At 38.8% G+C, this 27,906-nt stretch overlaps 1 protein-coding gene and 1 long non-coding RNA gene across 5 annotated transcripts; one reads left to right on the forward strand and one right to left on the reverse strand.

Annotated features, from left to right (window-relative positions):
• Nucleotides 1-124: 124 nt before the first annotated feature.
• On the forward strand, nucleotides 125-21,366 carry LOC111323072 (guanine nucleotide exchange factor subunit RIC1). Its single transcript, XM_022926361.2, has 34 exons — nucleotides 125-404; nucleotides 1,381-1,488; nucleotides 1,849-1,925; nucleotides 2,325-2,423; nucleotides 3,014-3,156; nucleotides 3,914-4,047; nucleotides 4,374-4,465; nucleotides 4,990-5,078; nucleotides 5,557-5,710; nucleotides 6,348-6,396; nucleotides 6,949-7,012; nucleotides 7,277-7,332; nucleotides 7,787-7,957; nucleotides 8,086-8,124; nucleotides 8,741-8,851; nucleotides 9,206-9,295; nucleotides 9,385-9,550; nucleotides 10,023-10,127; nucleotides 10,381-10,493; nucleotides 11,093-11,221; nucleotides 11,910-12,006; nucleotides 12,296-12,420; nucleotides 12,820-12,866; nucleotides 13,923-14,047; nucleotides 14,186-14,328; nucleotides 14,645-14,731; nucleotides 15,080-15,127; nucleotides 15,728-16,071; nucleotides 16,582-16,737; nucleotides 17,722-17,852; nucleotides 18,423-18,566; nucleotides 18,700-18,874; nucleotides 19,388-19,579; nucleotides 19,753-21,366. The coding sequence occupies exons 1-34, from the start codon at nucleotides 264-266 to the stop codon at nucleotides 19,991-19,993; spliced, it is 4,185 nt and encodes a 1,394-aa protein (XP_022782096.2). The 5' UTR covers nucleotides 125-263; the 3' UTR covers nucleotides 19,994-21,366.
• LOC111323109 (uncharacterized) lies at nucleotides 20,529-27,895 on the reverse strand. 4 transcript variants are annotated; one of them, XR_015993416.1, is made up of 5 exons: nucleotides 27,543-27,895; nucleotides 25,385-25,535; nucleotides 22,201-23,285; nucleotides 21,479-21,648; nucleotides 20,529-21,261 (listed from the first exon to the last, which is right to left on the reverse strand). It is a non-coding gene; the product is annotated as an uncharacterized LOC111323109 (long non-coding RNA). The 4 variants fall into 4 exon arrangements; XR_015993419.1 differs by having other exon boundaries at nucleotides 25,385-25,447; nucleotides 27,543-27,893; XR_015993417.1 differs by lacking the exon at nucleotides 27,543-27,895 and adding an exon at nucleotides 26,471-26,804.
• Nucleotides 27,896-27,906: the final 11 nt, after the last annotated feature.

The following is a 27,906-nucleotide window of genomic DNA, read 5'->3' on the forward strand; positions in this document are numbered from 1 at the left end:
CTATTACCTCATCAGACAAGGTTTATCAAAAGCTTACACTAATTTATCTTAATTGTTTTTAATCGTACGTTTTTAATCTAATTTTATGACATTCAAGTCAGAGCGAAAAGTTTGCGCCAAAAGTATGAGAACCACTACCCCTACACCTAAATACTCTCTTTTGTCAAGATTGAAGTCGAGGCAAGAACAACAACATGGCGGTCCGATACCCTCTCCTAACGTTGTAAATAAAACTTTACCACAATTTTGCATTACTTCTTGAAATGTACTTTCCAATCGGTTGGCCGAAGTACTTCAGTTCAAGGGATGTCCACTGTGGTGAGCTTAAATCGCTAAAATACAACAGAGATCGCACGCTACTGGCCGTGATTTCAGATCATAGTGTGTGTATTTGGAACAACCGAGTGAGTATTAATAAGTTTCTCCTCTATCTCTGTGAATATCATTTTACCGTTGGAGCTCCAGCTGATGAACGAAATTATTCTTAGAAAGATTCTTGACAGATTCGTGCGTGGCTAAGTATCGTGTAAAACCAGCTGCTAACCGTTAGTTTCTCCCACGATATTTTGTTTTACAAGCATGCCTATAGAATCATCATGTTCTATAATTTAAGGTATCTTTTCACTCATTTCCTACTTGTTCGATTCGAGAACAGAGTAGCTGCGTATTTTTGACATTTAAAAGCATGGTTGTAATTATTCAATTGTAAACAGTTTCTTAGCTGGCAAACACTGCATGGGCATCAGTTGTTTATTTTTAATCCATATAAGCCAGGCATAAATATGACTGGGAGCATCATGATGGAACCAAATTATATCATTCTTAGTTTATATTTTTAGAGATTTTTATGTCTCTGAACAAGATCATGTGTCTTTCTGATGTAAAATGAATGTTTTACAAGTATAGTAAAAACCCGTGTCTAAGAACCATTTTTTTTTTTCATGTCTGGCAAAATAGGTTCTTATGTTTTGGGGTATTTACTGACAACTTAGGAAAAATAGGTTCTTAATAGGTTCTTAAAATATCTCTAATGAAAATGCTATTAAATAATTATTAAATTAAATAATTAATTTTTATACATGACTGGGAGCCATAAATACAGTGAGGAAACTGTATTATGACATGTTTTATGGAAGTATCAACTGTATATAGAAAACATTTATTTTAATAGTTACAGACATATTTTGCTACAACATTGTTTCATTATCCAGAATGATTCTTCATATAAGAACTATGCAGGTTTTGCTGGGTAAACAGGTTCTTATATTTTTGGGTATTAAAATCCAAAATTTCTGCCCAAAAAGTTCTTAATTAATAGGTTCTTACACGCAGGTTTTTACTGTATTATCAACTGTACCTTGTTGTTTTAATTTCATTCAGCCAAGAGTACTGGTGGTTGCTTATCGGCGATCATATGATGCTATTAAAGATGTTGGAAGAAATGTTACAGTTGCTTGGAAACCAGACTCTACTGGACTGGCTGTTAGTGTGAGTGCATCTGATTACTAAATGAATATCACTAGCAATAGCTTTGGATTAGTCATTATTGTAAGTATTCTTCGCTATGTAAGATCAAGGAACAGTAAATGAAACAGGAAGTTTTTTTCTATAAATCTTTTTCCCTCTAGAGATTTTTCTTCACTCATTGGTATCATTATGTTCATGTCTTGTTTCAATTTCCAAGTACTGTAACAGTTAATCCTGGAAAGAACTAGTGAAGATGTTGTTGTGAATCTTATTCACACTAAGCTCAGCTTGAAGTTACATTTCCTCCTACTTCAGTTTAAGTTGCATTTGACTTTTTTTCATAAAAAGTATTGATTTTGTTTCATTTTATTTTATATACAGACATCAGAGGGAAAGATAGTGTTCCTAGAATTACAAAGAAACAATGGGGTACAACTTTATGTTCCAAGATTCTCAAGGTGAATGACTGTCTATATCACATGCAAGAAGAATATTTAAGAATGGTCACACAGTCACTCATTAACCCTTTTACTTCTAAGACCTCATTAGAAAATCTCCTTACAGACTGCCATACATGTTGGTTTGAAGAATTTGGTATTACACCAAATATTTATCTCCTGATTGATATTTTTCTTTATTCTCATCTTTTGTCTGCTTGATATTGTATTGACATTGTAAGGAGAAATTCTCTCTTGGTCACTCATGGGAGTTAAAGGTTGAGCAACCTAAGGCCGATATTCCATAAGTTCAGACATCATTGAATTCCTTACCTTTCTACAAATTTACCTTTTTGAACATGTATTTTTTTTTCATTTCATAATTATTATAACTCTTTGTTGAAAAAATCTTTTTTTCAGTCACTCTCACAGACATTCATCTCCTAATTCTCCAGCTGGAGTACCAGCTTTGAAACTTGTAGAAATTGCTATTGTCCCAATCTCAGGAGGTGTCACCAGGTGTTGTATGATTGTGTATTTTACAGCAATATGATATCACATATAATTTCATTTCTGACAACAAACAACCCTACTATGTAAGTGTTAAATAAGATGTTTATTAAATTAGTTATTTGTAATATTTAGACAGGCTGGATTAGTTTATAAGCTTTAAAGCTAATTTGAATAGGGGCCTATTACATTCTGCACTCTTTGTGAGAAGTGTGTGGGTTCTATAACCTCCCCTGCAGTGGCTTCATTAATGTTTTCTGCAGGAGGGCAACTGGTTTTCCTCCAGACCGTCAAATCAGGTGGGCAAAACCGTCCTCACAACTGGTCAATTTGCCCGGTGCTTGGCCCTTAATGAAACCCCTGCCCCTGGTAACTAGTACAGAGAAGATGCAGGAGATGGGGTCTCGCATTTTAAGGCAGAACATTCTTCTCTGTTATTTTAAGACCCTGATTATTGGTTTGGTCTATTGCTTAAACCCTCAATCTCCTGCACAGCAATCTAGGGCTCTAACCAAGAAGAAAGTTTTTAGAAGTCTTATCAGAGATTTTTACAAACAGATTTTATAGAACAGTTTGATATTAGTAACTCTTATTTTCAGTGTGGCTGCAAGGCGTGATGAGTTATTTGTCTCAACTGGCAGTGGTCTTCTCCAACGAGTTACTTGGGATGGCTTTCTTGAAGGAGGAATGACTATGTCTATTCACTCCATACCTTTCACAAATGACCTAGAGAATGCAAGAGGTGAATTTAAACTTTTTAAATGTTTAACTGTTTTATTTTTTGTGCAATAAACAAGGAATAATTTCAGGACAGTATTATTCTATAAACTTATTGGGTAAGTGATGTTTCTGCAACAGTCATGGAATTCACCTATCATTTAAACATAGAATGCTGGATAAAACAAATCGAAGAGAAAGATGTTTTTCATCTTGTTAAAGAAAAATTCCGAGTGCCCATGAGGAATCAAACCTCAGAACTTTGAATTCTTCACACTATTACTCTATCCCAGAGCCACAGAGACTCTATGATGAGCCAGGCCCATTATAAAGTTTATATATGACAAGCATCCTGCATACTGCTTGGCTCGGCAATGTGGATAGCATCATGTTTTTATAAATAAGAAAGGTGGTAAGTTTTGAGCCTGGTAAAGAAATAGCAAGACAGGTTTTTTTGTCTTGTCACAAGCATGGGACAAAGAAAAATTTTGAATCTCCATGAGGAACCAAACTTCAGACCTTCTAAGAATGGAATGTGAATTTCCACCATTGTTGCACTTAATGTCACTGTCAGTTTTCACCACTGGGCTCGGTAGGTTGCTTGTTTTTCCAGGTGGCTTTTTATCTAGACTCTATCATTCTTTCTCTCCATTATTATCCTCTGTCTTTCTTTGGGTTCTTCTCTCTTTGTGCAGATATTGGGGTTCCTTTAATGTGAAGGAAGCTTACACTTAATGTCTCTTGAAGAAAATTTAAGCTCATTTTTTTCTCAATTCTTTTAGCAATTCCTTTAAAAACAGAAGGTGTGAGTTTTCGAGCAATTGAATACAGTCCTTTACTTGGTGGGTTTGCTGTGGTGCTGGCGGATGGCAGAGGTGGATTTTTATCAGCTGGCACAGCCAGCTTTGAATGCTCTGTAAGTAACATCTGCAATGACACTATGTGATTACTGATTTTCAATATTCTTTAAATGTGTATATGTTAGTTAAAGTTATTGTTTTCGTTTATGTAGATGTCATGGCATTTTCTTTACAAATGCCTCAGGGGTGCAGGATTTTTTTGCACATACTGTGAGCAGGGAATATTTTTCAATAGCCTTTTTTCAATTTCACTGTGGAATCCACTATTTGGGACTGTTTCATTGATGCTCTATCCAAAATTTGATGATGAAATATTTAATCCTTTTTAGTCAACCAAGAACTTCAGTTGTTCTAAGTTATATGATGATAATTTGTATTTCAGGATATCATCGGGTTGTGGGCAAAAGATTTAAGTTCAGCCACTTGTGTTGCGATCAATCACAGATACAGATTAATAGCATTTGGATGCACTAAGTAAGTTATACTGATAAAATCAATAGAATGATGCAATATTATGCTAAGAATAGATCATAAGAACTTCTTAATATTTGGTAATCTTATATTTTTGAAACAATATTATGAAAGGAAGGGAGACAAGGCTGAAAAAGTGTAGAGGGTTAATGGAGAAGGGAAAAGAAAGGAGAATAATTATATGAATGAATAATAAACTCCTCTCTATTTCTAAAAATGAATATGACTTAACACAATGCAAATCCAGTGGTTTCAAAACAGGCCAGCAACCGCCGGAGTTCCCCTGGCTACTTGATTGTATGTCGCCAGCTACTCTGGTCACAACAGTCTGCTTGTGACAAACAATCTCGGCGTTATCACAGCCACCTACTTTTCCAGAGTCGGCCGCCTACTTCAAAACATTTTGAAACCCCTGCAAATGTATATTTTCTATAAAAGGATTGATATAATATTAATTGTAACCTTGCTTATAAAAGTAATAGCCTTGTTAATAGGTATTGAAACCTTCTAAATTTTTTTCTGCTTAGTGGTGAAAGTCTGGTGTATGGTTTTGATGATCTGACAGGCAGTTTGCAGCTCTCTCATAAACTGGTTTTGTCCAGCAAGGATTACCCTGGTATCCTTTTACAATACTGCAAACACTTTCAAGGGGAGCTTTCAGTTAAGTCACAGTGTTCTCTTTGTGGACAGACATTATACTGCTCTGGCAGGGCTTTCTTTCCCAACCAATGAGTATACATCGATACCAGCAAAATTTCAGGGAAAAATGACAGAGTGCAGGAATGAGGATGACCTAACCATCAGGTGGACTTGCATTTTGTCTTGGGCAGTCCTTGTTGGCTCATGTGACAAATGGCTGGGTAAGCTGTGGAAGTGTAAGGCACTTGGCATAGGTACTGACTTTAACTTATCCATTTGAAAAGAGTTCACAGGATTGACAATAAAAGCCATAGCTATAATGCTGCCTCAATTTTATTCTGTATATGACAATTTGGCTTTCAGTTTGCTTGGCTACTCTGTTCTCTCGATGTTTTCCACAATGCAAATATGCATATTAAGACCTTTTCAAGGTAGCCTTTACTCAATGGATTAAGATACCATTCAGGCTACAGGCAGTATCCAGTGTCTTTCCTGGACACCTGATGGGTGTGCCATTGCAGTAGCTTGGTCATGGGAATGCCATGGTGGACTAGCTGTGTGGAGTGTATTTGGATCACTTTTGATGTGTACTCTCGGTGGAGACTACGGGTATCTTGACATGATTCTAAAAGTGTTTATTGCCCTTTGCAAATCAGACATTTAGATTTAGATATCTGCTGAAGATGGGCTGTACTGCCCTTTGCAGATCAGACATTTAGATTTGTAGAGCAATTTTCAATCAAGTGATGAAAGTAATCTGATATCAAATTCTGCTTTCTTGCTATCTATAATTGGTTTAAAAGATTCACAGCACTCCCTTCCCAGACCCAATTGTCCATAAGCTGGAGCATGGGCTTTGTGCATTGTGGAGATTGGTAATAGAGGTTTTGCACAGCAGCCATGTTGAATGGCAGGAACAATAGGTTATTTTACCCATGGGAAAAATTTTTCTTTCTCGTGCAAAATATTTTCATTGTTCCTGTTATCCAACATGGCTGCTGTGCAAAACCTCTATTGTCAATCTTGTTAGATATCATCCTAGTGTGAAAGATGTTTTTCATGACAATATTTCCATGAGGTGACAAGTAGCATACCTGTCAAAAGTTATGGTAAGAGAGTTGTTTGCAAGCCTGTAATAGCTTCAAGTTTCATCAGGACAGTCACAACAAAACATTAAAAAAACTGTTTGAAGTTTAATTATAATCGGCATCTCATAAATACTTATATACAAACTATGTACTTACAGGACATCTCAAGAAGCTGTGCTGCACAATCCACTGCACATCAAGTCAATGGTGAGTATGATACTTTTTTGTGTGAAATTACAAGCATTTTGTCACAAATGCTGTAATCTGATTGACCCTGCAACACACTATCTATTCTAGTAACCTAAAAGTGTGCTACTATAATAGAAAATAAAAAAAAATGCATGAGCATGCGTTATTGTTAGGTATTGAACAACAAGTTGATAAAAACAACGATTAATCCTTTTAATTAACTTCCATGAGTGACCAAGACAACAGCAAAGCAATCTCAAGTAGACAAGTGATCAGAGTAAAGAAAAATATCATTAAGGGCTTATTGGTTGATCTAATACCAAAATCTCCAAACTTGCATCATAAGAATTGTATAGCAGATGGTAAGGAGAATTACAACAGGAAAGAATATCTTGGGAGAGAAAGGGTTAAAAGTATTTGCTCTTGATTTCTATGGGTAATAATTAAATTGGTCTTTGACCCACCCATTAACCAAAAAAATAGTGCTTGAATTTGCAAGCTATGACTCAAAATAAGACATACAGTCCTGAATAAGTCTAAATTGATTAAATATATTTTTTTATTTATCAGGGGTGGGGCCCAGAAGGTTACACTTTGGCTTTGGTGTCTGCTGAGGAAGAGAGTGGTGCTGCAGGTAAAATTTACAAGACCTTAAATTAAGTAATCGCTATTAAATTTTCCCCTGCAAAACACTGGACTCAAATATACAACTGTTTTATGGGATGGGTTTTGTCACATTATCGCACGCTGTGGGATATATCTAGATGGTTCCATCATAGTTAGTAGAGGGAACCCTCTACTAACCATGGTTCCATCTGATACTAGATGGATCTGTTGAATTTCAGATGGTTCTGTTAGTGAAGACACTTAATCACAGTGTAGTTAAATTTTTTTTTAGGAGACATTATGCAACTCCAGTTCATGAAAAGTGCACTGACAGTAAATCCTTGTATGGTAAGTGATTTGAACATAAAACAGTTTTTCAATTAACTGTAAAAGGCAAGGAGGTGCCAGAAGTTTCTCAGAAGTAACAACCAAAATTTAAATTTTTGTGAGCTCATTTTTGTGAACTAGAAAGGACATTTAATTGTTAGTAAATATATATTGCATGGTGACTTTTTTCTAGATAAGATTAAAATTTGTAATAGAACTACATGCGGTCCAATTTGGGTATATTTGGATGAAAAAATTCAGAGGACAGCCCAAATTGGAGGAGGCCAATTTGGGTTTAAGTTGAGGGGGGAAGAGGGGGGGCAAGAGGTGAAAGAGATAATTAGGGAAGGGAGAGGGCAGGAATTAGGCCCTGCATGTGTTTGCTGCTGGTTCTGCCACTATTATATTTGGTTGATTTTTTTAGCTTTGAACTGATCTGGTCAACAACTTTTGCTTAATACTTTCATTATTCCAGTCCAACCACGAGCATCTATTTCTTCAAGGTGAAGAATGTTTGTACCTCAATACTGGTGACATGGTTTCTGAGACGCAAGAGCTTTTGGAGGGGAATGGAACTAGGCCTGTGATTGGTGGACCTGTTGGACACAGTACATTGGTCAGTAACAAGCAATGGCTTGTGTTACAGGTGGGTAGTTCAGTAGGTGCTCTTGGATTTGACGCTGTTTTACTTAATTTGCTGTCTTTCCTTTACAAAGATTTCTGAGATCTATAACGTTTTTTTGTCTTTCATTCTTTTCTCTCTCTTCACTCTAGACTCCTTCTAATTATCTTGACAGCAACTGGCCAATAAGGGTAAGTGTTCCTTTGTAAATTAAACTAAGTTACTGCTCATAACAGGGGTTTCGGCAAGAGCCGGCAACCGGCGAAATTCACCGTTTATATTAAGCAAAATCGCCGCCTTAATTCTCTAAAACTAACTACATTAGCATAAAGATTGAAGGTCCATTAGCAGCCCTCTTTGTGGTTTTTGCCGTTTACTTCGAACCTTATTACATGAAAATCCCTTGCATAAATGAAAAAGAAATTAAAGAATAATTCCGGTAAATTGCCAAGATGTCAAACAGGTGTAGAAATGTAGTCAGTTCCACTTAGTTTTAAGCTTTACGGTCATAATCGACTTTCTTTGCTAATTTTGGTCATGAACTGACACCTCTATTCACATACAAAAGTTTTTTACCAAAAAAATAAGCAACGAGGAAAGAGATCAATTTATTGACCATGAAGATGAGTGTCAGTATCTGAAAACTACGCTCCCACCCCTCCCCTAACCCAGCACTGACCTTAACTCGTCATTAGTTGACTATTGTTGGGTTAGGGGGGTGGGGGTGGGTGCTCAGATACTGATATTGATCTGACCTAGACATGCCATATACATAACACGGGTAACAATGCCTTCATTTTATTGCAGTATGCTGCGGTGGACAAGAGCGGACGCTGTATCGCTGTGGCTGGTAGAACAGGAATCGCTCACTATTCGCTCAACATCAGGAAATGGAAGCTTTTTGGAAATGTTTCACAGGTATGAAGACATCTTGGCATGACAGGTACAGGTTTGTAACCCTTTTGCTGCCAGGAGTGACCAGTAAGTGATTTCTCCTTACACCTTTAATACATTTCCAAGTAAAAAGATGTTGAGAAGTAAGAATGTGATCAACTACGTTATATCAGTTGATCTAAGACCAAATTTTCAGAGCTAAAACTTGAAGAAAAGTACGACAGAAAGCTAGGAGAATTCATGTGGAGACCTTGGTATTGAAATGGTGTTTTGTACAATTTCTTGGGACAAAAATCGTTGTCAATTTTTCAGGGAATGTTAAAGAATCTCAAAGCCTTTTTCGATTAACTGATTTTTGTTATTTGTTTTAATATGCAGGAGCAAAGTTTCTCGTGTCGTGGCGGCCTGGCTTGGTGGAGGGATTTCCTCATTGTACCCTGCTATAACTCAAATTCATCATCTGACGAAGTAAGGGACGGTGTAAACCATCGAAACATCAACGTGATAACTAAGACGATTTCTTGTGTTCTGGTTTTGCTTATTTCTTTGTTTTCTAGGTTCGTTTCTACCCCAGGACGTGTAATTTAGACAATGCATTTGCTGTTAATGTGAAGCTGCCTGCTCCAGCTTTCCTTGTGAATGTGTTTCGTTGCTTGCTGTTGGTTTACAGTTCTGATTGCCGCGTGGTGTTTTTTTCACTGGAGAGGACTGATGATGATCCAAGTAAGAGACGGGGTTACACCCCCCTGAGATCCCCTTCTACTTCTCTATCGCTTCTGTTTCTGATTTTGCTCATCATTGGAACGAGGCTAACAGGAGAATGCAATCAAATGCTAGGCTTGGCTTAGACAGCTTCGAAAGGGGGGAGGTTGGGGTTGAAAGACTTATATATGGAGGAGGGTGACCTAGAAAGGGATTACTAAGAGCTTTTCGAAATGAGCATAAAAACGATTGCTTTCTCGCAAAACAGATAATCAGCCGAGCAAGACACGGTTTTCCTTTTCTTGGTTTTGTTATAACGTTATCAGCACAACATAAACTTATCTTTGAACTTGTTAACTGTTAGAAGTACAACTGCAGAATCTTCTTTTTGAATTTATGTTTGGAGAGAGGAGAGAGGCGAATAATAGGAACAGGGAACGGTTACGGTAATCTAAGAACTCCAGTGATGATTTACGAAATTATTTTCTCACAGATGTTCCTAAGGTGCAGGTGTCACGCGTGCAAGAAGTGGCGTTAGTAAATCACGTGCCTCATCCTTTAGCAGTGGTACATGTCACGTTAACGTCACTGTATGCAGGTGGGTGAAAAATCACGCAACTAACCCCTTAACCCCTGAGAGTCACTAGTATATAATTGCTCCTAACAGTATCATTGCTAAATCAAACATAAAATTCATGAGAATTAAGGAAGTGATCATCGACTTAAGAATCCTTTGATTGTCAAATAAATTCTCCTTTTCAGTGCCATTGGAGATATATGGAGAGTAGTATGGAGAAGGTATATACTGATCTTCGGGTTTAAAAAGGTTATGGTATTTTTTATTTCTTTAGATTACCAAGGGTCGGATGGACTGGATGGCGTGGAGTCTCTTATAACAAATGTTGGGGGACGGCTGCTGATGCTTCAGAAGGATAAGGCGAATCCTGAAAGAAAGACGAGAAAGGTATTATATACAGTCGTGAAATATACCGGCTCAGTACTATAACCTGCATCATGCCATGTTAGTCTCTTGTATTGTGCGCAGGGCTCGACACTAACTTTTCAACTTACTAGCCAAGTGGCTAGTGACAACTTCGATATTACAACAATTTCAGTTTGTTTCCTAGCCAAACTGGCTAGTGGAAATCGAAAACCAGTAGCCAGAACTGAATATTTACATGTCGGTGGCCAGTTGGCTACAGCTAGTGTCGAGCCCTGGTGCGTTCAAGTAGTTTTCAATTGTAAAAGAAAAAATAATTTTACGAAATTCTCTCTACTTAATTGTCACTTTTGCAAATAGGCCTGATGTGAGGTTCGTCAGTGACGAGATGAAAAACATCGTTACTCTGGCTAGGTCAATGTGTCATGTTCTTGGGCAAAAAAATTTATTCTCACAAAGCCTCTCACCATTCAGGAGTGTAAATGGCTACCGGCGAATTGTCAGGGATTCTTGACAGCTTTATTTAAGAAGTTACACTTCATTGAGTAGACAGGGCCTCTGTTGAATGACACCGTATTCCTTATTAATGCCTTCCAATAGAAGTTTTTTTCTTTTGCCTTCAGTCTTCATTCTGTTCCCCTGTTGTCTTGGCCTCGTGTGTGGAGAACGTGTGGACATCGTCCACTTCAAGTCGAACCAAGAGACATTTAATGGAAGCTTTGTGGCTAGGATGTGGCGCAAATGGAATGAAGGTATCAGACAGCCATGCTTATAAGTATACAATCAGTGAACTTGACATCCCTTCGGCAACATTTTGTGACGCAGCCATTCCGTAAATTTTTCAAACCACTATTTTTTATAATGTTATGTATTCTCGAGCCGCAGCTGATATCCCAGATAGGGCCTGTTCTTAAAAAAACGCTTACCTCTCTTGATTTTTCTCTCCATCCAGGAGCATAAATGGGTATTGGGAAATTTTTAGGGAAGCCTGATGAATTGCAGTGGGGTGGCCTTAGAATGGACTGGCATCCCATCTAGGGGAGGGTAGTAATACTCCTAGTTGCTTCATGCTTAGGAAAGCGGGATGAGCTCCGACTGGGAGGGACACTTGGGGCGTGTTACATAAGATTGTCAAGTGAGGATGGATACTCCCTTCGAATCAACTGTACATTTTGGTTCAGGGCTCGTCACTAACTTTTTAACTTACCAGTCACGTGGCTTGTGACAACGTAGATGTTACAACAATTTCAGTTTGTTTACTAGCCAAACTGGTTAGTGGAAATCGAAAACCGCTACTCAAAACTGAATTCCTAATAGTCTGTGGCTAGCTGGCTACCGTTAGTGTCGAGCCCTGTGGTTGCTTTAAAACCACTTTAATGTAATATTTTGTCATGAACTTTTCCCAACCGTAATCAATAGTGTTTGTTTTCGTTCATGCAGGTGTGGCTCCCGTTATTCCCTGGAAATGATGAAAACCCGCCGAATTTTCTATCGAAACGAATCATGTTGCCTTTCCATCTAAACATCTATCCACTTGGTAATTCTGAGTTATTCCTACAACAGCACGTAGTTCCTCATCATAAGAAGGTCCAGGCTCCCCCGTCTCGAATGGGAAAGGACACGCCCCACGCTCCCTTACCGCCCGCGTTGGTCACGCGAGTCATGAAAAGGACTGAAGACGAATCAGACGTATTTCTGCAAAGGGGCTGCTTATGGGGCTAATTTGATAAACCTGCAAAACTTAACATATTGGATATTTTAATATTTCGGATTGTCAGTAAAATTACACCTTTGATCTTCCGTAATCTGAACCTTTTTCCTCATAGCTGTGTTATTTCAAGATGCTGTGATTCTTGGTGCAGCTAATGAACCGATGCCTTTAGAATGTACATCTCCTGCTCCTACGTCCCTTTCACCGCAAGCCTTTCCTTTTTGCACTCTGGAACGAACGGTAAGTGACAATCCTTAAACTCCTTCAATCAGAGCGCGGATTTCAAAATCCTAGGCTTCGATTCCTCGTTGGAACTCAGAATTTTTTCTGTCCCACGCTCGCGACAAGACGAAAAACATCTTTCTTTACTCCTTAAATCTGATTTGTAACTTTTCCTTCCCTGTTGCTCTACATTTCCTTTTAAGTACGTGAAGAGAATTTGGCCTTCTATCAAGATAAAATCAGCTGATAAATTAGTTAACCCTCATCACCTGTTTGCCAAGTAATATATCATAACCGCCTGTGAAAAGAATTCACATGTCAAACACTTTTGGAAAAGAAAAGGAGGGTGAGCTACCATCGCGACTCATGTATCTTAAATATTTGATTTTGATTTAATTAACATTTACTTCTTCTTAGACGCAAATCTACCTTCATCACGTGCTAAGGCAACTGCTGCGTCGAAAGTGAGTATCGTTTTATGCCTTGTGCCTTCTTTAACCTTTACACCCAAACATCAGTATCCACATTCACCACACTGATTCCTATACATTTCCTAAGGTGCTGAAGATAAGATAAGATAAAGATAAAAATTTTATTAACGTGTCGGGTAAATCTAGCTTACATTTACATAAACTAATGGTGGACACCTAACTAATAGTGAATTAAAAGTTAAGAATTATGATTAAAATCCTAAATCCTATAAGTCCCTCACTGTAGGATGCTTAATTGACTACTGCATAGTGTACAATTTCTACAATTATCTTCCATCATTCCTACTAGGTCTAATTTTCGGATTTTCGCTTTAAACGTATTTAAAGATTCCGAGTTTCTGACTTTCGTTTCTAATCTTGACCAGAGAGATGGGCCCAGATATCGTAAGCTATGTTTTCCGTACGTCACGGTATTGAATCTTGGTATAACAAAATCTGAGTTTCTCCTGAAAAGGAGAATTTCTTTAGCAGTCAAGAGCATGATCTCCTTTCCCTTTTGTTTGACTCAAGGGTGACATTGTAGGAAGAAATTAGACGCTAGTCACCATTCGACAATTATTCGCGTCAGGTTCGGTGAATATCGTCGAATAATCCCCGAGACGAAGTCGAGGGGATTATTCGACAATATTCACCGAACCTGAGGCGAATAATTGTTTTGGTATAATTTCAGAGCTGAACAACAGAGAAATTTCTAAAATCATAACATTTTAGTAACATTTATTAACATTTTATTTTGACATTTTATATAAACCGCGTGGAGCGTTTTATATAGCGGCGTCATATAAGGAACCGCTCGACCAATCAGATTGCTGGAAACTCTTTGCTCAGCTCTGAAATTATACTAATAGAAGTTAAAGGGTTAAACGCACCACGAGATTTAAGCTCGACATGAGTCCACGAAAAAGTTGTTGAAAAGATTAGGATTTAGATGTCATGAATGTAAGTAAAAAAGTATTTTTCTAAGTTTTGTGAGGCGTGTTTCCCGTCATTCTCTCAGTTATGCGTCTTTCTCTTCGTCTGTTCTGTCAGCTTGGGCCAACAAGCATTGAAGATTGCCAATATGTGTTGTGACTTGCCGTACTTTCCTCACGTGCTTGAACTCATGTTACATGAGGTACTTGAAGAAGAAGCCACAGCATCTGAACCCATTCCAGGCAAGTGAGAAATGTTATCTGCTATCAGTCTCAGCAGATGGTCAGTGAAGACAAAGAAACGGCAACTTCAATCGTTTTGTCAGTGGATAAGGGCTTGTGAATCATGGATTTGACTTTTCTGTTCTTTTCTCTTGACAGATGCTCTTCTTCCTCGTATCGTGCGATTTATAAAGGAATTTCCTCAATACCTTGAGACAGTCGTGCACTGCGCGAGAAAGACAGAGGTGGCTTTGTGGAGTTATTTGTTCATGGCTGTTGGTAATCCACGCGACTTATTTGCAGTGAGTAGCTTAATCTACCACACCCCAAGATCAGTCTACGTATTCTCCATACTGTTTTCTATATATTTGCTTTTTTACTGACAAGAAAATGTGTCGATCTAGCGCTTCTTTCTTTTGGCGATCATTTCCTTTACTCTCGTAACCTTAATGTGTAATTCAGGCGTGATGCTGTGAGGGGAAGAAAGATGTTAGTCCCTCTTAAGGGTGGAATGGTCGCCCTAATCGTCCCTGTCCGGCCCTAGTGTAAAAGTTCAGTGTAAACTCAGTATTCGTTTATTGTAGTATTCAGAAGATTTTGTTTGTCTGTTCGTACCAGGATTGTCTTGCAGCAGGTAAACTTGAGACTGCGGCCTCATACCTCATTATTCTTCAGAACTTGGAGCAACCAGCTGTAAGCAAACAGGTTAGAAAAGGATTTGAACTCTTGTAATCTCTGCACTGAACCCTGGAAAGCCGCCCAGGCCGTTTTCAGGTCGTGGAAGAGTGTCACAAACTTTTGCTTAGTGTTCTGTTCTTTCAGGAAGAATTTACGAAACTGCCCCTCCTACCATCCCTACCATTTTAATAATAATAATAATAATAATAATAATAATAATAATAATAATAATAATAATAATAATAGTAATACTTCATTTGTATAGCGCCATTTTCTCCTGAGAAACCTGTCGCATTTTGGATGTTGCCATTTTGTTGCTTTTGTTCCTTAAGAAAATGTTTAAAATGCTGAATCATGATTTTATCTTGTTTTAAGCATGCCACTATCTTACTGGATAAAGCTTTGGACGGCTGCAAATGGAACGTAAGTTTAGAAATTGTCATACGAGAATTATGTTAAATGTAAATGCGTTTAACCATTTGATCCCGTTATTATGCTATCAATCTCGATTCACGCGGCGCATTATTTAAACAATAGAGTGTTTCTGTCGAGGGACTATCAGACCGATAGTTCCGAGACATAAACACTCTTTTGTCGTTATTGTTCACCACTAAATTTTCTTCCGCGCGCCGGTTGAGAAACAGTCAAAACCCACCAAAATGCAGATCAATCAAATATTTATTCATGCGTACAGCCTATCACAAATGTCAATAACTCGCAACCAGAATTGAAAAGTCACTGTTTTTCCGATCTGCCTAACCTCGCGGCCATCAAACCATTTAAAACTTTTCACTGATGAGTACTATCCATCCGGGTATTTTCCGCGGACGGGCACTATCCATCCGGGTATTTTCCGCGGACGGGCACTATCCATCCGGGTGTTTTCCGCGGACGGGCACAAGGGGCTGATAGTGTCTCTCCACGGATGAACACTATCGCATCACGTGATCGATTTAAACCAATAGGAATCGGAGAAAATTTAGTGGTGAACTATAATATCTTATGGTTGTGTTTTCTCCACAGATTGCGCGCGATCTTGTCCGTTTTCTTCGTTGTATTGGAGCAGACGAACTCGACTCTCCTCCACGATCTCCTACGTTCGTGAAACCACACCATCCCCCACCCCTGAGTCCAGCCGCGTCTGTAGATAATGATGATATTCCTTATACGGTAAATCCCCACCCACGCTCCTCCAGCGTGACGAAGCCACCATCACGCGGGTCCCTCACGCGCGGAGGCTCAATGGAGAAAGCATACATAACAAGAACTTCCTCATCAGAGAAGGGATCTCTCACGAGGTCAGGTTCTGTGGACAAGTCACGGAAAAGTGTAGCATCAAGCTCGCCAACTTCAGCCATGCAACCAAAGTAAGTTTGTGACATCATTCTTCTCGTTTGTGGCTTATTACCTGTAACATAACTTGTGAAATTAACTGAAGGAATCAAACAACGCGTTTGTGTTCTTGAACAATTAGTTTGACTCTATTTTTTAAAGGGCTAAGTTTCTAAAGAAACTCTAGTCTTCGTCGTTTGGAGGGGGGGGGGTATTACAAGATAATTTAGTTTTATCAAGTTGATGATGTGAATTGGCTATCGTCAAAGAAGGTTTTTTAAATCTGACATTTCAAGAGTTAGCCTTTCTTCAGAGCGGTTAATATTTGTCATTTGTGATATTGTTTTTTATCTTGTCCATCCTCAAGCTTTTTCTTTCCTTTTCACTTTATCCTCATCTTTAACTAAAGAAGCTCTTGATTGTTAAACAAATTCTCCTTGTCAGCACCTTAAGAAATGTGTAGAGAACAGTATTGAGAATATGCATACTGATGTTAGGATGTAAAAGGTTACTGAAATAAGTTTTCTCTCTCGTTCCCTGGATAGACGGTTCACGGAGTTTGAAACACCCGACAACTTTTTCATCGACACCATATTGAATCGTCATGCTAGATTACTACTAACCGCCATACGTCTTAAGGATTTGGGAAAGTTTTCCGCTCATTTAGAGTTTCCTCTTGTACCTTGGCTGCGCAAAGAGAGGTAAGTAAACATGGTCTTGTTTCCATGTGGTTAACCCTTAAACTCCTGTTAGTGACTAAGACAGAATTTCTCCTTACAATATCGATACAATATCAAGCAGACAAGAGATGAGAATAAAGAAAAATATCAATTAGGGGATTATTAGTTGATCTAATGCCAAATTCACTGAAGTAACATCATAACAGTTGTATGGAAGACTTTATTGTATGACTTTAGATATTAGTGTCCGATTTAAGACACTAGCGAACAATTCGGTCAGTAGTCTCCGATTTTAGACTCCAGTTTCCGATTTTAGACACTAAAGCCCGATTTCGAACACTAGTACCCAGTGTGAGACACTAGTGTACGACTTTAGACTCTGGTGTCCGATTTTAAATTCTAGTGTCAGTTTTTTGACACTAGTGCCCAACTTAATACACTAGTTTCCGATTGTAGACATCAGTGTCTGATATTTTACTATGTCCGACACAAGACGCTAGTGTACGGTTTTAGACAAAAGTGTCTGATTTTAGACTCTAGTGCCTGATTTTAGACGCTTATTTTGGAATTAAGACACTTGTATCGATCTTAGAGACCAGTGTTTGACTTTAGACACTAGCGTCTGATTTCAGTCATAAGTGTCTGATTCTGACACCAGTGACCTATTTTAGACACAGATGTCCGATTACAGACGTTAGTACTGTTCTCCCATATTTTTAGCTCAAGGGTTAAAGAAATTTTCGAACCGGAAGACCAACCTTTTACCTGCTAAACTTGAAATAACTCCAAGTGACATAAGATAATAATAAGAGGTACTAAGAGCGGTCAATTGTACCGGTTACCACCTTTGAGACGTTATGGTTCATATTGACTAGGGTGATTTTGAAGACGTTGAATTGGCTGAATATATGACTATGTTTGTGCAAGTATTGTAGAATAGCATTAACTAACTTATGGCTTTGAAGAGAAGCTTAGCATGACCCATCTTTTTTCTTTCTTTGCTAGGAATCGCGCTGCTCGAGTAGACAATTACGTTGAAACTTTAACAAGTATCCACAAGAGTTTCGATCTTCCTTATCCAGCTGTCAATCAACTGTCATCTGCTCCGCTGTCTCCTAAACCTTGGATAAGAAATGGTGAGAATGAAACTTTTTGAGAGGAGGTTGGGTACTAGGGTATCTGTTTCCCCCTCCTCAAATCTGGTCAGACGAAATGAACATTTGTAAATAATAAGTCATCTTGGTATGCTCCTGAATTTCAGATACCCCCTCCCCCACTCCCTGTGGAATTACTTGCGTTCAAATCCCGATTGAAGAATGAAGTTAATGCTCTTCAATATTTATCGCTAGTGGATATTATGGGATGGACGAGGTTCCATATCTCGATAGCAAATGTTAATCCTTTTACTCCCAAGCTCTGATTGTTTATTCTCCCCTCTAGCTGCTACACATTTCCTTGTGAATTAGTTTCGAGAATCTTATGTTAGATCAAGATAACAACTACCTGATAATTTTGAGTATTCTCCTTACCTGTTTGCTGGACAACGTGGGGGATATTATAGGGAGAAGTTAAATGTCAATCACTTCAGGTAGTTAAAGGAGTTAACATATCAGATGGTAATAAATCTACAGAAGTTTTCGGCTGGAAAAAGAAGACACTGGTTTCATTCAATGGAAGAAACGTTTAACTTAAGATATTTCTATTAGGTCGATTATCATCAGTGTCTTCGTCAAGTAGCACACGAGGCGGCCGACAAAATCTGGATGAGCTGGAAGGTAGACTGGAACTGGGAATCGAACTTGGAGAAGAGGTGGAAGAAGAAGAGGCCCAGTTGTCCCCGGTCTGTAGAAGTAAGTATCTCGAAGTATCGTTGGTTACGTAGCCTTCTGTTAAGTTTTCTTGGACGGAAGAGCCGCCTTTTTGGACAAAGCGTTCGGCCCGTTACACTCACCAGAAGCGTCTAAGTTTCTGTTGTTTCCACAGATGATGAAAGCGGTCGAGTCAGCGGTGATCCTTCGGAAACTAGTTCAGTAGCGCACTCAATGGATGGCGAGGAGGACTGGATATGGGGCGGGGAAGGGCCTAGTTACGTGGATGTACAGGAAATTCGAGCCCAGCTTGCGTTCAGTGGTTCGTTGCAGGCGCTGAGAGAGATAAGGTCAGTGGTGGTTGACCTTTCAAGGGAGTTTCTGTTAATGTCAAGAATCTGCTTTAATGCAGAGACACGACCTTTGATGGGAGACAAACCAACTGGCTCTTTGCATGCATGACCGAGGAGTTGAAACAAGGAAAAAAAAAACTCTAGGGACCTCCAAAGGTAGTTTTAAACCTAAAGTGACTAAGTTGAAATCGTGCGCCCTAAACCTCGCGTCACTGGGATTCCTTCAGTCTCGAATGTCGTGGGAAGGGGGGGCAGGGGATGGTCTGACTCTTTACTTCCCCCCCCCCACCCCCACTTACTAAGTAGTGCTTTACTCCTTTCGTATCCGTCCAGTTCTCTCGTGATACTTTATGTGAATTTAAAGCTCAAAGAGATAGGTACTTCTGTGAATCGTCAAAGGATATAATATGTCATTGATATGAAGCTCCCTAGCATATTATAGGGAATTCATTGGAAATGGAGATATTTTTGTTGTAATATCTAACGTCGTATTTCTTATTTCATTTTAAGATTTTTGCTTAAAATATTTATCGAGGCCAAATGTCACGATTGGTGGTTCATTCTTTCCCTGGTGTTACGTGACAGTACGTGTTTGACTGACTTCGTTGATGACATGATTAAAATGCGTGACGCAACTGTTGACTCACTGACCCGGGTAAAAGATGGAATGGGATCACTGGAGGCCTGGGCTGAGCAGAACTGGTAATTCGTCCTGTGTTATTAAACAAAGTATTTTTTGTTGTGGTTATATCGTATGTGTCAGTTTCGACAGTAGCCATTTCATTTCTGTGCAAGTTGCAACAATATTTTTCACATCTTATATCAATGTGAAGACTATTTTATCTTTTTTATTTCTTAATTTTTTTTTTCATCAGCCATGGTTATCAGCTGTTTTTCAGCCTTCACAAAGAACACTGGCTTGCCCTTGACGCGGCATTGGAAGCTGCTAAAAATGCGCCCACTGAACAAAAGGACAGCAGTCCTGCTCCTGACTTGGGGCGCTACTCACGTCAGTCCAGCACGAGTAAGGATGAAGAAAAGCTTGGTAACGAGGAAGAGGAAAGCGAAGAAGTGGCCGACGAGGAGAAGAGCGAATATGACTGTGTTGTTTCATGAACAAGTCTGGACCATCAGACCTGCGTTTCGTCTGAGTGCACTGGGAATTTCGATCACAGATGTGAACTTGTTGAATGTGAAAAATGTAATGAGAAGCATTTAATTAGATGCTTCAAACAAGAAGTGAGAAAATTGAAATGATCATGGTTTCAGAAGGAATCGCATAGAACTCTCCAGGTCGATGTCAAGTTCAGAAAACTGTGACAATCACTTTGAAGATCAGAATACGTGGGCGAACAACCAGTTATTACATGTGATATGATGACTATATGAAGTTCATATATTTTGAACTGCGGTTATAGATACGTATGATGCACGATCCTCGCAGTAGAGAGTGCTATTTATGCAATAGCGAAAATCAGACCTGAAAAAAATCAGGCCTGTATGGGATTCGAACCACTGACCTAGTATGCGATACTAGGTCAGTGGTTCGAATCCCGTACAGGCCTGATTTTTTTCAGGTCTGATTTTCGCTATTGCATAAATAGCACTCTCTACTGCGAGGATCGTGCATCATACGTATCTAATACCGCAGTTCAAATATATGAACTTCATATATTCATTGTATCTATATCAATGACTACAACCATCGTGTTGTATACAAACCTTGCAAACACGTTCTCTAGTGATACCTGCGAAAGTATTCAGTATAATTACCGGTGAGATTTTCGCGGACAATCTGATCGATTTCTCTTACATTGTGTGCTGAGACTGAAACTTTTCACCTCAAGCAAATCTCCGTCACAGGGTCCAACCAAACATAGCGAGTAACTGAGCTACTAGTATCTGTCTGTGTTAAAACACACGAAAGGACTCTAAAGCGCACTTCACTCTGATTGGGCAGAAAAACACAAAGATTTTCTGGCACCAATCAGATGGCAGAACGACTGCGACCGTTTGGAAGTAGTCTTGTAAGACAATGTCCCCAGGGGCTCTTCATGCCCTAACTTGAAATCGACTCAGCCCCTGGGTCTCCGAGGATGTAATATCAGTTGACTGTTCTGGAAGATGTCTACCACAGCGTACTCGCTAAAATTGATGGGTGGGGGAAGGGAACCGCTTTGGGTTAATTTTCCAAAGAAAATAGAGATCTGTTTAAAACTGTCCAATGGAGGCGCGTTTGTTGGGGGATAGTGAACGGATCAAACCCCAATTTTTCATTTTATTCTCTGAATTGGGGGTCGATCCAATTTGGCTTCTTTCGAACACTGATATTTGTCCCTGGTCTCGTGCTCATCGGATTCCCAGCTTTGGGTGGTCGAAGAAACCTACGAAACAAGGAAATAAAAATAAAGACCAAGAATTTGAGCCATTTAAAATGTTACCCGCCTTCATACTCTATCAAATAAACGGAAACAAATTTCGATCCCCGATATTTCGTTCCTTCCATGGTTCACATTCTTCCTTACTCCCTTATTTGAGATGGCCATTTCTCGTGACATCTACAAGGTATGATTAAGAGAGTTTCAAAGGAGCCATACGAACATTTCCCGCCTAGACTTTGCTCAAATTACTGCCTGGATACCCATCCGTACTTGACGTTATTTAAGTGCATCTCAAGGACAAAGTTGACGGTAGTCTCCAGCCTCCCATTTAACACTTCTTTTCACGGTTGAAATCTTTCTTTGACTTCTTCGTGAAGGGGGTAGAAACACCTGCGAGGTGAAGAAAAATAAACGAAATTCTCAATTTCTATAATGTTATTTTCGATGTCTTCATATAGAAATTATAAATTTGCGTTGAACTATACTCACCAGGTTATGAAGTACCCTGGTCTCAAAAAGTTCAAATGCAACCTGAGAAACTTTCTTTTACATTTTATTTTTGCGGAGAAAAATTCAAACTCAGCTTGAAATTTATCATATAAGAAAGGATAAACTATTTTTTGGGCCATAGGACGATTTGCAACAATTGTTTTTTATGGCTTGACGTAAGCTATTTTCGATAAAAAAAAAAGGTAAAATATAATCTCTATGATCTATATAATCAATAATCTATGATCTAAATAAAAAAGGTACAGCACCCTTGAAAAAAAAAACGGAATTTTTTATAAGTGTATGTTATAACAAATTAAACGCGTTGCGATAAAAACCAGTAACACTACCTTTCTCGCTTTCACAGGTCTGTTTAACACTTGACGATATCGAAATTCTAAATTTAAATCCACTAGTTCTCACTCTATTATGGGTCAGCTATTAGTCACCCACCTCTCGTACACTGTTCAAGATACTTCAGTGCAACAAGACAGTCAAGTTTCCAAACCGGTTTTCACACTTATCTGTTTGCTTTTTGGTGGACTCAGTCTTAGCATCCCAGATCAAGACTGAGGAAGAGACTTTATAGGTGAAGCCGATGCCATTGGTGGTCAACTATTTGTGCACAGTTCAAGATCCATTCAGCGCAGCAAGACAGTCCAGTTTCCGAAACCGTTTTCAAACTCTTCTCTTTGTTTTTTTTGGTGGACCAAGTCTTAGCATCCCAGATCAAGACTGAGGAAGAGGCTTTGTGGGTGAAGCAGACTCCATTACAGGTCAGCTATTAGTCACCTATCTCTTGTACACAGTTCAAGATCCGTTCAGCGCAGCAAGACAGTCCGTTTCCGAAACCGTTTTCACACACATCTCTATCTTTTGGGGACCAAGTCTTAGCTCCCAGATCAAGACTGAGAAAGAGACTTTGTGGGCGAAGCTGACTCAATCGCTGGTCAACTGTTTTGTCACCCATCTCTTGTACACAGTTTAAGATCCGTTCAGGGTAGCAAGACAGCCCAGTTTCCAAAACAGTTTTCACACTCTTCTCCTTTGTTTTTTTTGATGGACCAAGTCTTAGCGTCTTAGATCAAAACTGAGGAAGAGACTTAATGAGTGAAGCCAATACCACTGCTGATCATTTATTAGTCACCCACCTCTTGTACACAGTTTAAGATCCGATCAGTGCGCAGCAAGACAGTCCAGTTTCCGAAAGAGTTTTCGCACTCTTCTCTTTGTTTTCTGGTGGACCACGTCTTAGCACCCCAGGTCAACACTAGTACTCACCCATCTCATGAACACAGTCCAAGATTTGTTCAACGTAGTAAGACATTCTTGCTTTGGAAACAACTTTCCTTCTCTCCCCTTTTGCTCTAACTTGCAAATGATACAAAAAGTTGCCATGAGATGGACAGTGGCTTCGACAAGGAGGGGCAGTCCAACAAAACACTACAGGAAGACTCTGAATTGTTTCAAAATGCAGGTACAAGTTCAAACAGCCAGCCCAAATACAGCAAGGACAAGATGAAGAGCACCTCTCTTACCTGAGAAGGAAACAATGAGAACTGGTTAAGAAGGAATATATTTAGTGTATCGTTCCTCACAACATAAACAGTACTTTTATTGATTTGGAGAGCAAGACAAAGGTGGAAAATCAATCACTTAATCAAAACTGCAACAAGAATTCTCTTTATATGTGATTGGTTCTCATCACCAATTTGGGCACTAATTGGACAGTAGGCTACCCTGGTCCCAGAGGTTCTCTTCTCTCTACCGGAGTACGAGAATTCGGCGCGAAGTGCCGACCAACGAGCTGCAAAGCAGCGAGCGGAGAGAACATCTGGTCAGGACCGTTGAGAATCTCACTTTCATGCCACCAAGCTTCAGGTGACAGCCATCAATCATGCCCCTTTCCGACAACCAATCAGAGGTATTTTACCCCCAGAGGTATTTTAGTACTTAACTCTGTTTGGTTGTCGGAAAGGGGCGTGATTGATGGCTGTCACCCGAAGCTTGGTGGCATGAAAGTGAGATTCTCAACGGTCCTGACCAGATGATCTATCCGCTCGCTGCCTTGCAGCTCGTTGGTCGGCGCTTCACCCCGAATTCTCATACTCCGGTAGAGAGAAGAGAACCTCTGGGACCAGGGTAACAGTAGGCACATAATACTAATTGGACAGTGTTACCAGTCTGGAAAGTATTACATGTTGTGCCTTGAATTGGAGAGTACATGTCATGTGCACGTGCTGTTGTCACACATTTTGCAGAGTTGAGTGATTTTTTTTTAAGAAAATGTGTAACCAATTGCTAGCATGTATCTCAAATTAATTTTTGTCACAGTTTTGATCAATTGGTAATAAGGCTGAGTGAAGTTCAATTCTGTCTGTATTCAAACAGACTCCCATTTCATGGTAGTCTGATTTTGTAAATCACTTTCTTACAGACTGAATTAGACTCCACTCAGTCCTAAGAACACCATTACTGATATATAACTATCACAAAGTTCTTAAATGTAATTGGTCACCACCAGCCCAATTTTAGCACTTAACTTACTGGACAGTGTGTGTGTGCCACACTTGTAACTGGATAGTATACATATCATGCCTGTATAATTGGAGAGTACGCGCAGTGTGCACATGCTGTTGTCAGGCATTTTGTTGAGTTAACTGTTGTTGTCTTCTTTAATGAAGACATTCAACTGCTGGTTATTGTGTGTCTCAAATTTTGTCATAGATTAATTGGTAATAAGACTGAGTCAAGGTCAATTGTCTGTAATCAAATTTCTAATTAACAAATAACTCATATGTTTATGGAATGAATTGCACTACACTCAAACCTATTATCATCACCAATTATTGTAGTACAAATTGTGGAAAAGGCAAAAATAAAAAAAACAAAACAAAACATTATGAAATACACATTTTGTGAAAAACACCACTGAATAAGCAGGAGTCATGTCCTCCAGTCTTTAAAAATCCACAAACAATAAACCAGATCACATGTCAATACTGTGCGTTCAAAGATTACACTAAAAAGCATTTTCTCAGGAGTCTCTCTTCTTAGAAGTTCTGGAGGTCTTTTATTATGTGCGGAAGGACCTCTCTCAACATTTTGCCATAACTCTCTCAATTTTTTGATCATTAATATTAGTCTCCGATTCTCTATCGATCTTCTACCTTTGTTTTTCTTTTCTGAAAGTATTATTATTTTATTGGTTTGTTTTTGATCTGCTGAGAGTTTGACTACATGCATGTAGGAATATTTAAAAAAAGAAATGAGAAAATCCCAACTTTGGCCTACAAAACTCTACAGTATTCAGTAGTCACACCATTGTTATCAGGGTTCTCTTTAGTTAAAAAAGGGCGATAGAACATTCTAAATTTTGTCAAAACCCTGTCAAAAATGTCTTGCGGTAAATGTGGGAATCATAGGAAAACAAAACTTTTACTGTATGCAGTACTGTTATGCAAGGCTGACGAAAGCCTTGCATGATGACACAGTGCTTCTTTTCTTGAAATGTTATATGCTTCTTTTTGACTCTGTTGAATTTACAAATCTAGTGTGCACATGATCAACCACTACATGCTACATTGTTTAAAGAAGTTAATTTTCATTCTAAGTAAAAAAATCAAGTCTATATTACCTTATATCAGATATAGAAGAACTTCTGAATTCAAGAATCCAAATTTCTGAGTGGCCACAAAAGCTGTGGGTCAAATTACTAAGTATTCACTAGTACATAAACTTTATTCAGGTGTCGTGTAACTTTAGCATGGTGCTGCTAATTGAGGACACTGAAACATAAATAACAAAATAGGACTCAATTGGTAAAGCGCTGCACTAGTATCGCAGTGGTCAGTGGTTCGAATCCCGTACAGGCCTGATTTTTTTCAGGTCTGATTTTCGCTATTGCATAAATAGCGCTCTCTACTGCGAGGATTGTGCATCATACGTAAAATAGGACTACTATATACACTATAAATAGTAGAAACATTGAGTTATGTGTATACGTACAAGGTTAAAAATTGCAGGAATATAGTTTAAGAATGACTAATGAATGAATAAATATGGGTTATTAACCAAAGGTGAGGTCAAGATGGCTGGCTATTAGCCTCATTCTCTTTTTGCAGTTTTATGGACCAAGATGAAGTCGAGGTCTACAAAAATGCACAAAAATAATGAGGCTAATATCTAGCCATCTTGACCTCATAAGCTTGGTTAATAAAGGATTTATTATCTTGCAAAAACATTTTGCTTTAATAAGAATGAGGAATGACTTGTTTACTTCAAGAGCCAGGAAAGAAAGCCAACTGTGTTTATAACACAACAAACTCATAAGAGTTGTTTCTTTTTTTTTTTGACTATCTTCTGCCACTTATTCCATTTCCATTGTCCAAGAATCATGAACATACTATATTTATCAGTGTATAAGTCAACCTTTTATGACCAAAAATTCAGCCCAAAAAATCACCCTCGACTTATACACGGATCATATACAAAGACCTGACCCAAGTAGTCCAAGAAATTAGCATAACAATTGCCTGAAGTCCATTAGGAAAACCGAGTTTACTAAACCAGTTCTAATTGCATTTGAGTTTCATCAGTTTTCCGCACGTTCTTTGTCAAAGAAAAACTTCGAAATGGCAGATTTTACTTGGCTTAAACAGAAACCTACTGGAGCTAATTTCTATTGTATCTTCTGATCTGTAGAGCAGAGATTTCTCCTTACAGCTTCGCTGCTTTTCACTGTCCTGAATTCTCGTCTTCATCGAACAATTACAGTAGCTTAGTGATCTGGCAAGTCCTGCAAAGTTTTCCAAGATGGCAGTGTTTTCATCAAGCCATCCTTTGAAGCTCTTCGGCATTCCTTTGGTCAACTAAATCTCCTTTCAAACTCAACATTAAGATAAAGGTTATTAAATGCATGAAGATTTCACTTTCAAAGCGATTTACAAAATATGGTAAATTACTTCTCCAGCAAATCAAAGTGCTCGTATATGCCTAAATCATGAATCGTGCTGATGTAAACAAGTGCTACTAAACTTCACAGCACACGGTTACATTTTGCTCTGCAGTTTTTTTGATTCACCATGTTTTCAATACATTCTCAGAAATGAGAGATCAACCATTATTTTGGGAAATTTCTATCGGTCTGAATTTTTCTTTAATTACAAATGATGAAAAATTCGATTTTTGACCTTGAAAATGGGAGGTCGACTTATACACTGCTTCAACTTATTTGCAGATAAATACAGTAGTTTTAATTCAATTTTTTTCATGCACAGGATCAATATAAGCAATCCTGAGCAGGCAAGATGGGCCCATCTTGCCCGCTCAGGTAACCAATCAGAACACAGGATTTGCTTCACTTTGCCCACAAGCACTGCGAGCGATACAATATAATTAATGAATGATTATAGTTTAAGAATGACATAGAAAACCGCCAGCTGCATACAGTTCCCTAAACTTTGGAGTACTATGCTGGACTCTGAGTCCAGGATAGTACTGCCCAGATTTAAGACCTGGCCAGGTGATTGTGTTGTGTTCTTTAGCAAGACACTTCACTCTCTCATGATACTCCACAACACCCGAGAGAGTAGCAGGGTGGGTAGCCTGTGCAGTAGATTAGCATCCCATCCAGGGCCAGTGGGAGTAACGATATTCCCAGTCAGTTTATGCTACAGAAGCTATCGTAAGAATACTAGGTTACTTCGCAACTAAAAATAACAGGAAGCAGAAATCAAAAGAAAAAAATACACTTCAAGCAGTTTTTGGACTAATTCATTACTGCAGCTTATTACCTTTGACGTTTGATTGAATGTCACACGTGGTCTCCAATTCAACGTTTTCCAGCCGCTTTTACCGCACTCTTTCCGTTTAAACGTCGTCAGACAAGAGCTTACATGTTCTAAAAGGCGAGTGATGCTTAAAACACCGTTTTTTCAACTGTTGTGGTATCAAGATCGGCGGTTAGTTCCTCTGTTTACGACGCCATGTCGGATTTACTGAAAACTAATTCCCAGTTCTTTTTTACTGACAAAGGGCTGCGCGGACAGACAACACGCGAAATAACGCGGCAACACGCGCATAAGGACATTCACCCACCAAACAAACTCTGTCGGCTCCAGAACCTCTTAAAACATGGAGGGAACATATGTAAGCAGT

Source organism: Stylophora pistillata, chromosome 11 (genome assembly GCF_964205215.1).
Source record: "Stylophora pistillata chromosome 11, jaStyPist1.2, whole genome shotgun sequence".
Lineage (NCBI taxonomy): Eukaryota > Metazoa > Cnidaria > Anthozoa > Scleractinia > Pocilloporidae > Stylophora > Stylophora pistillata.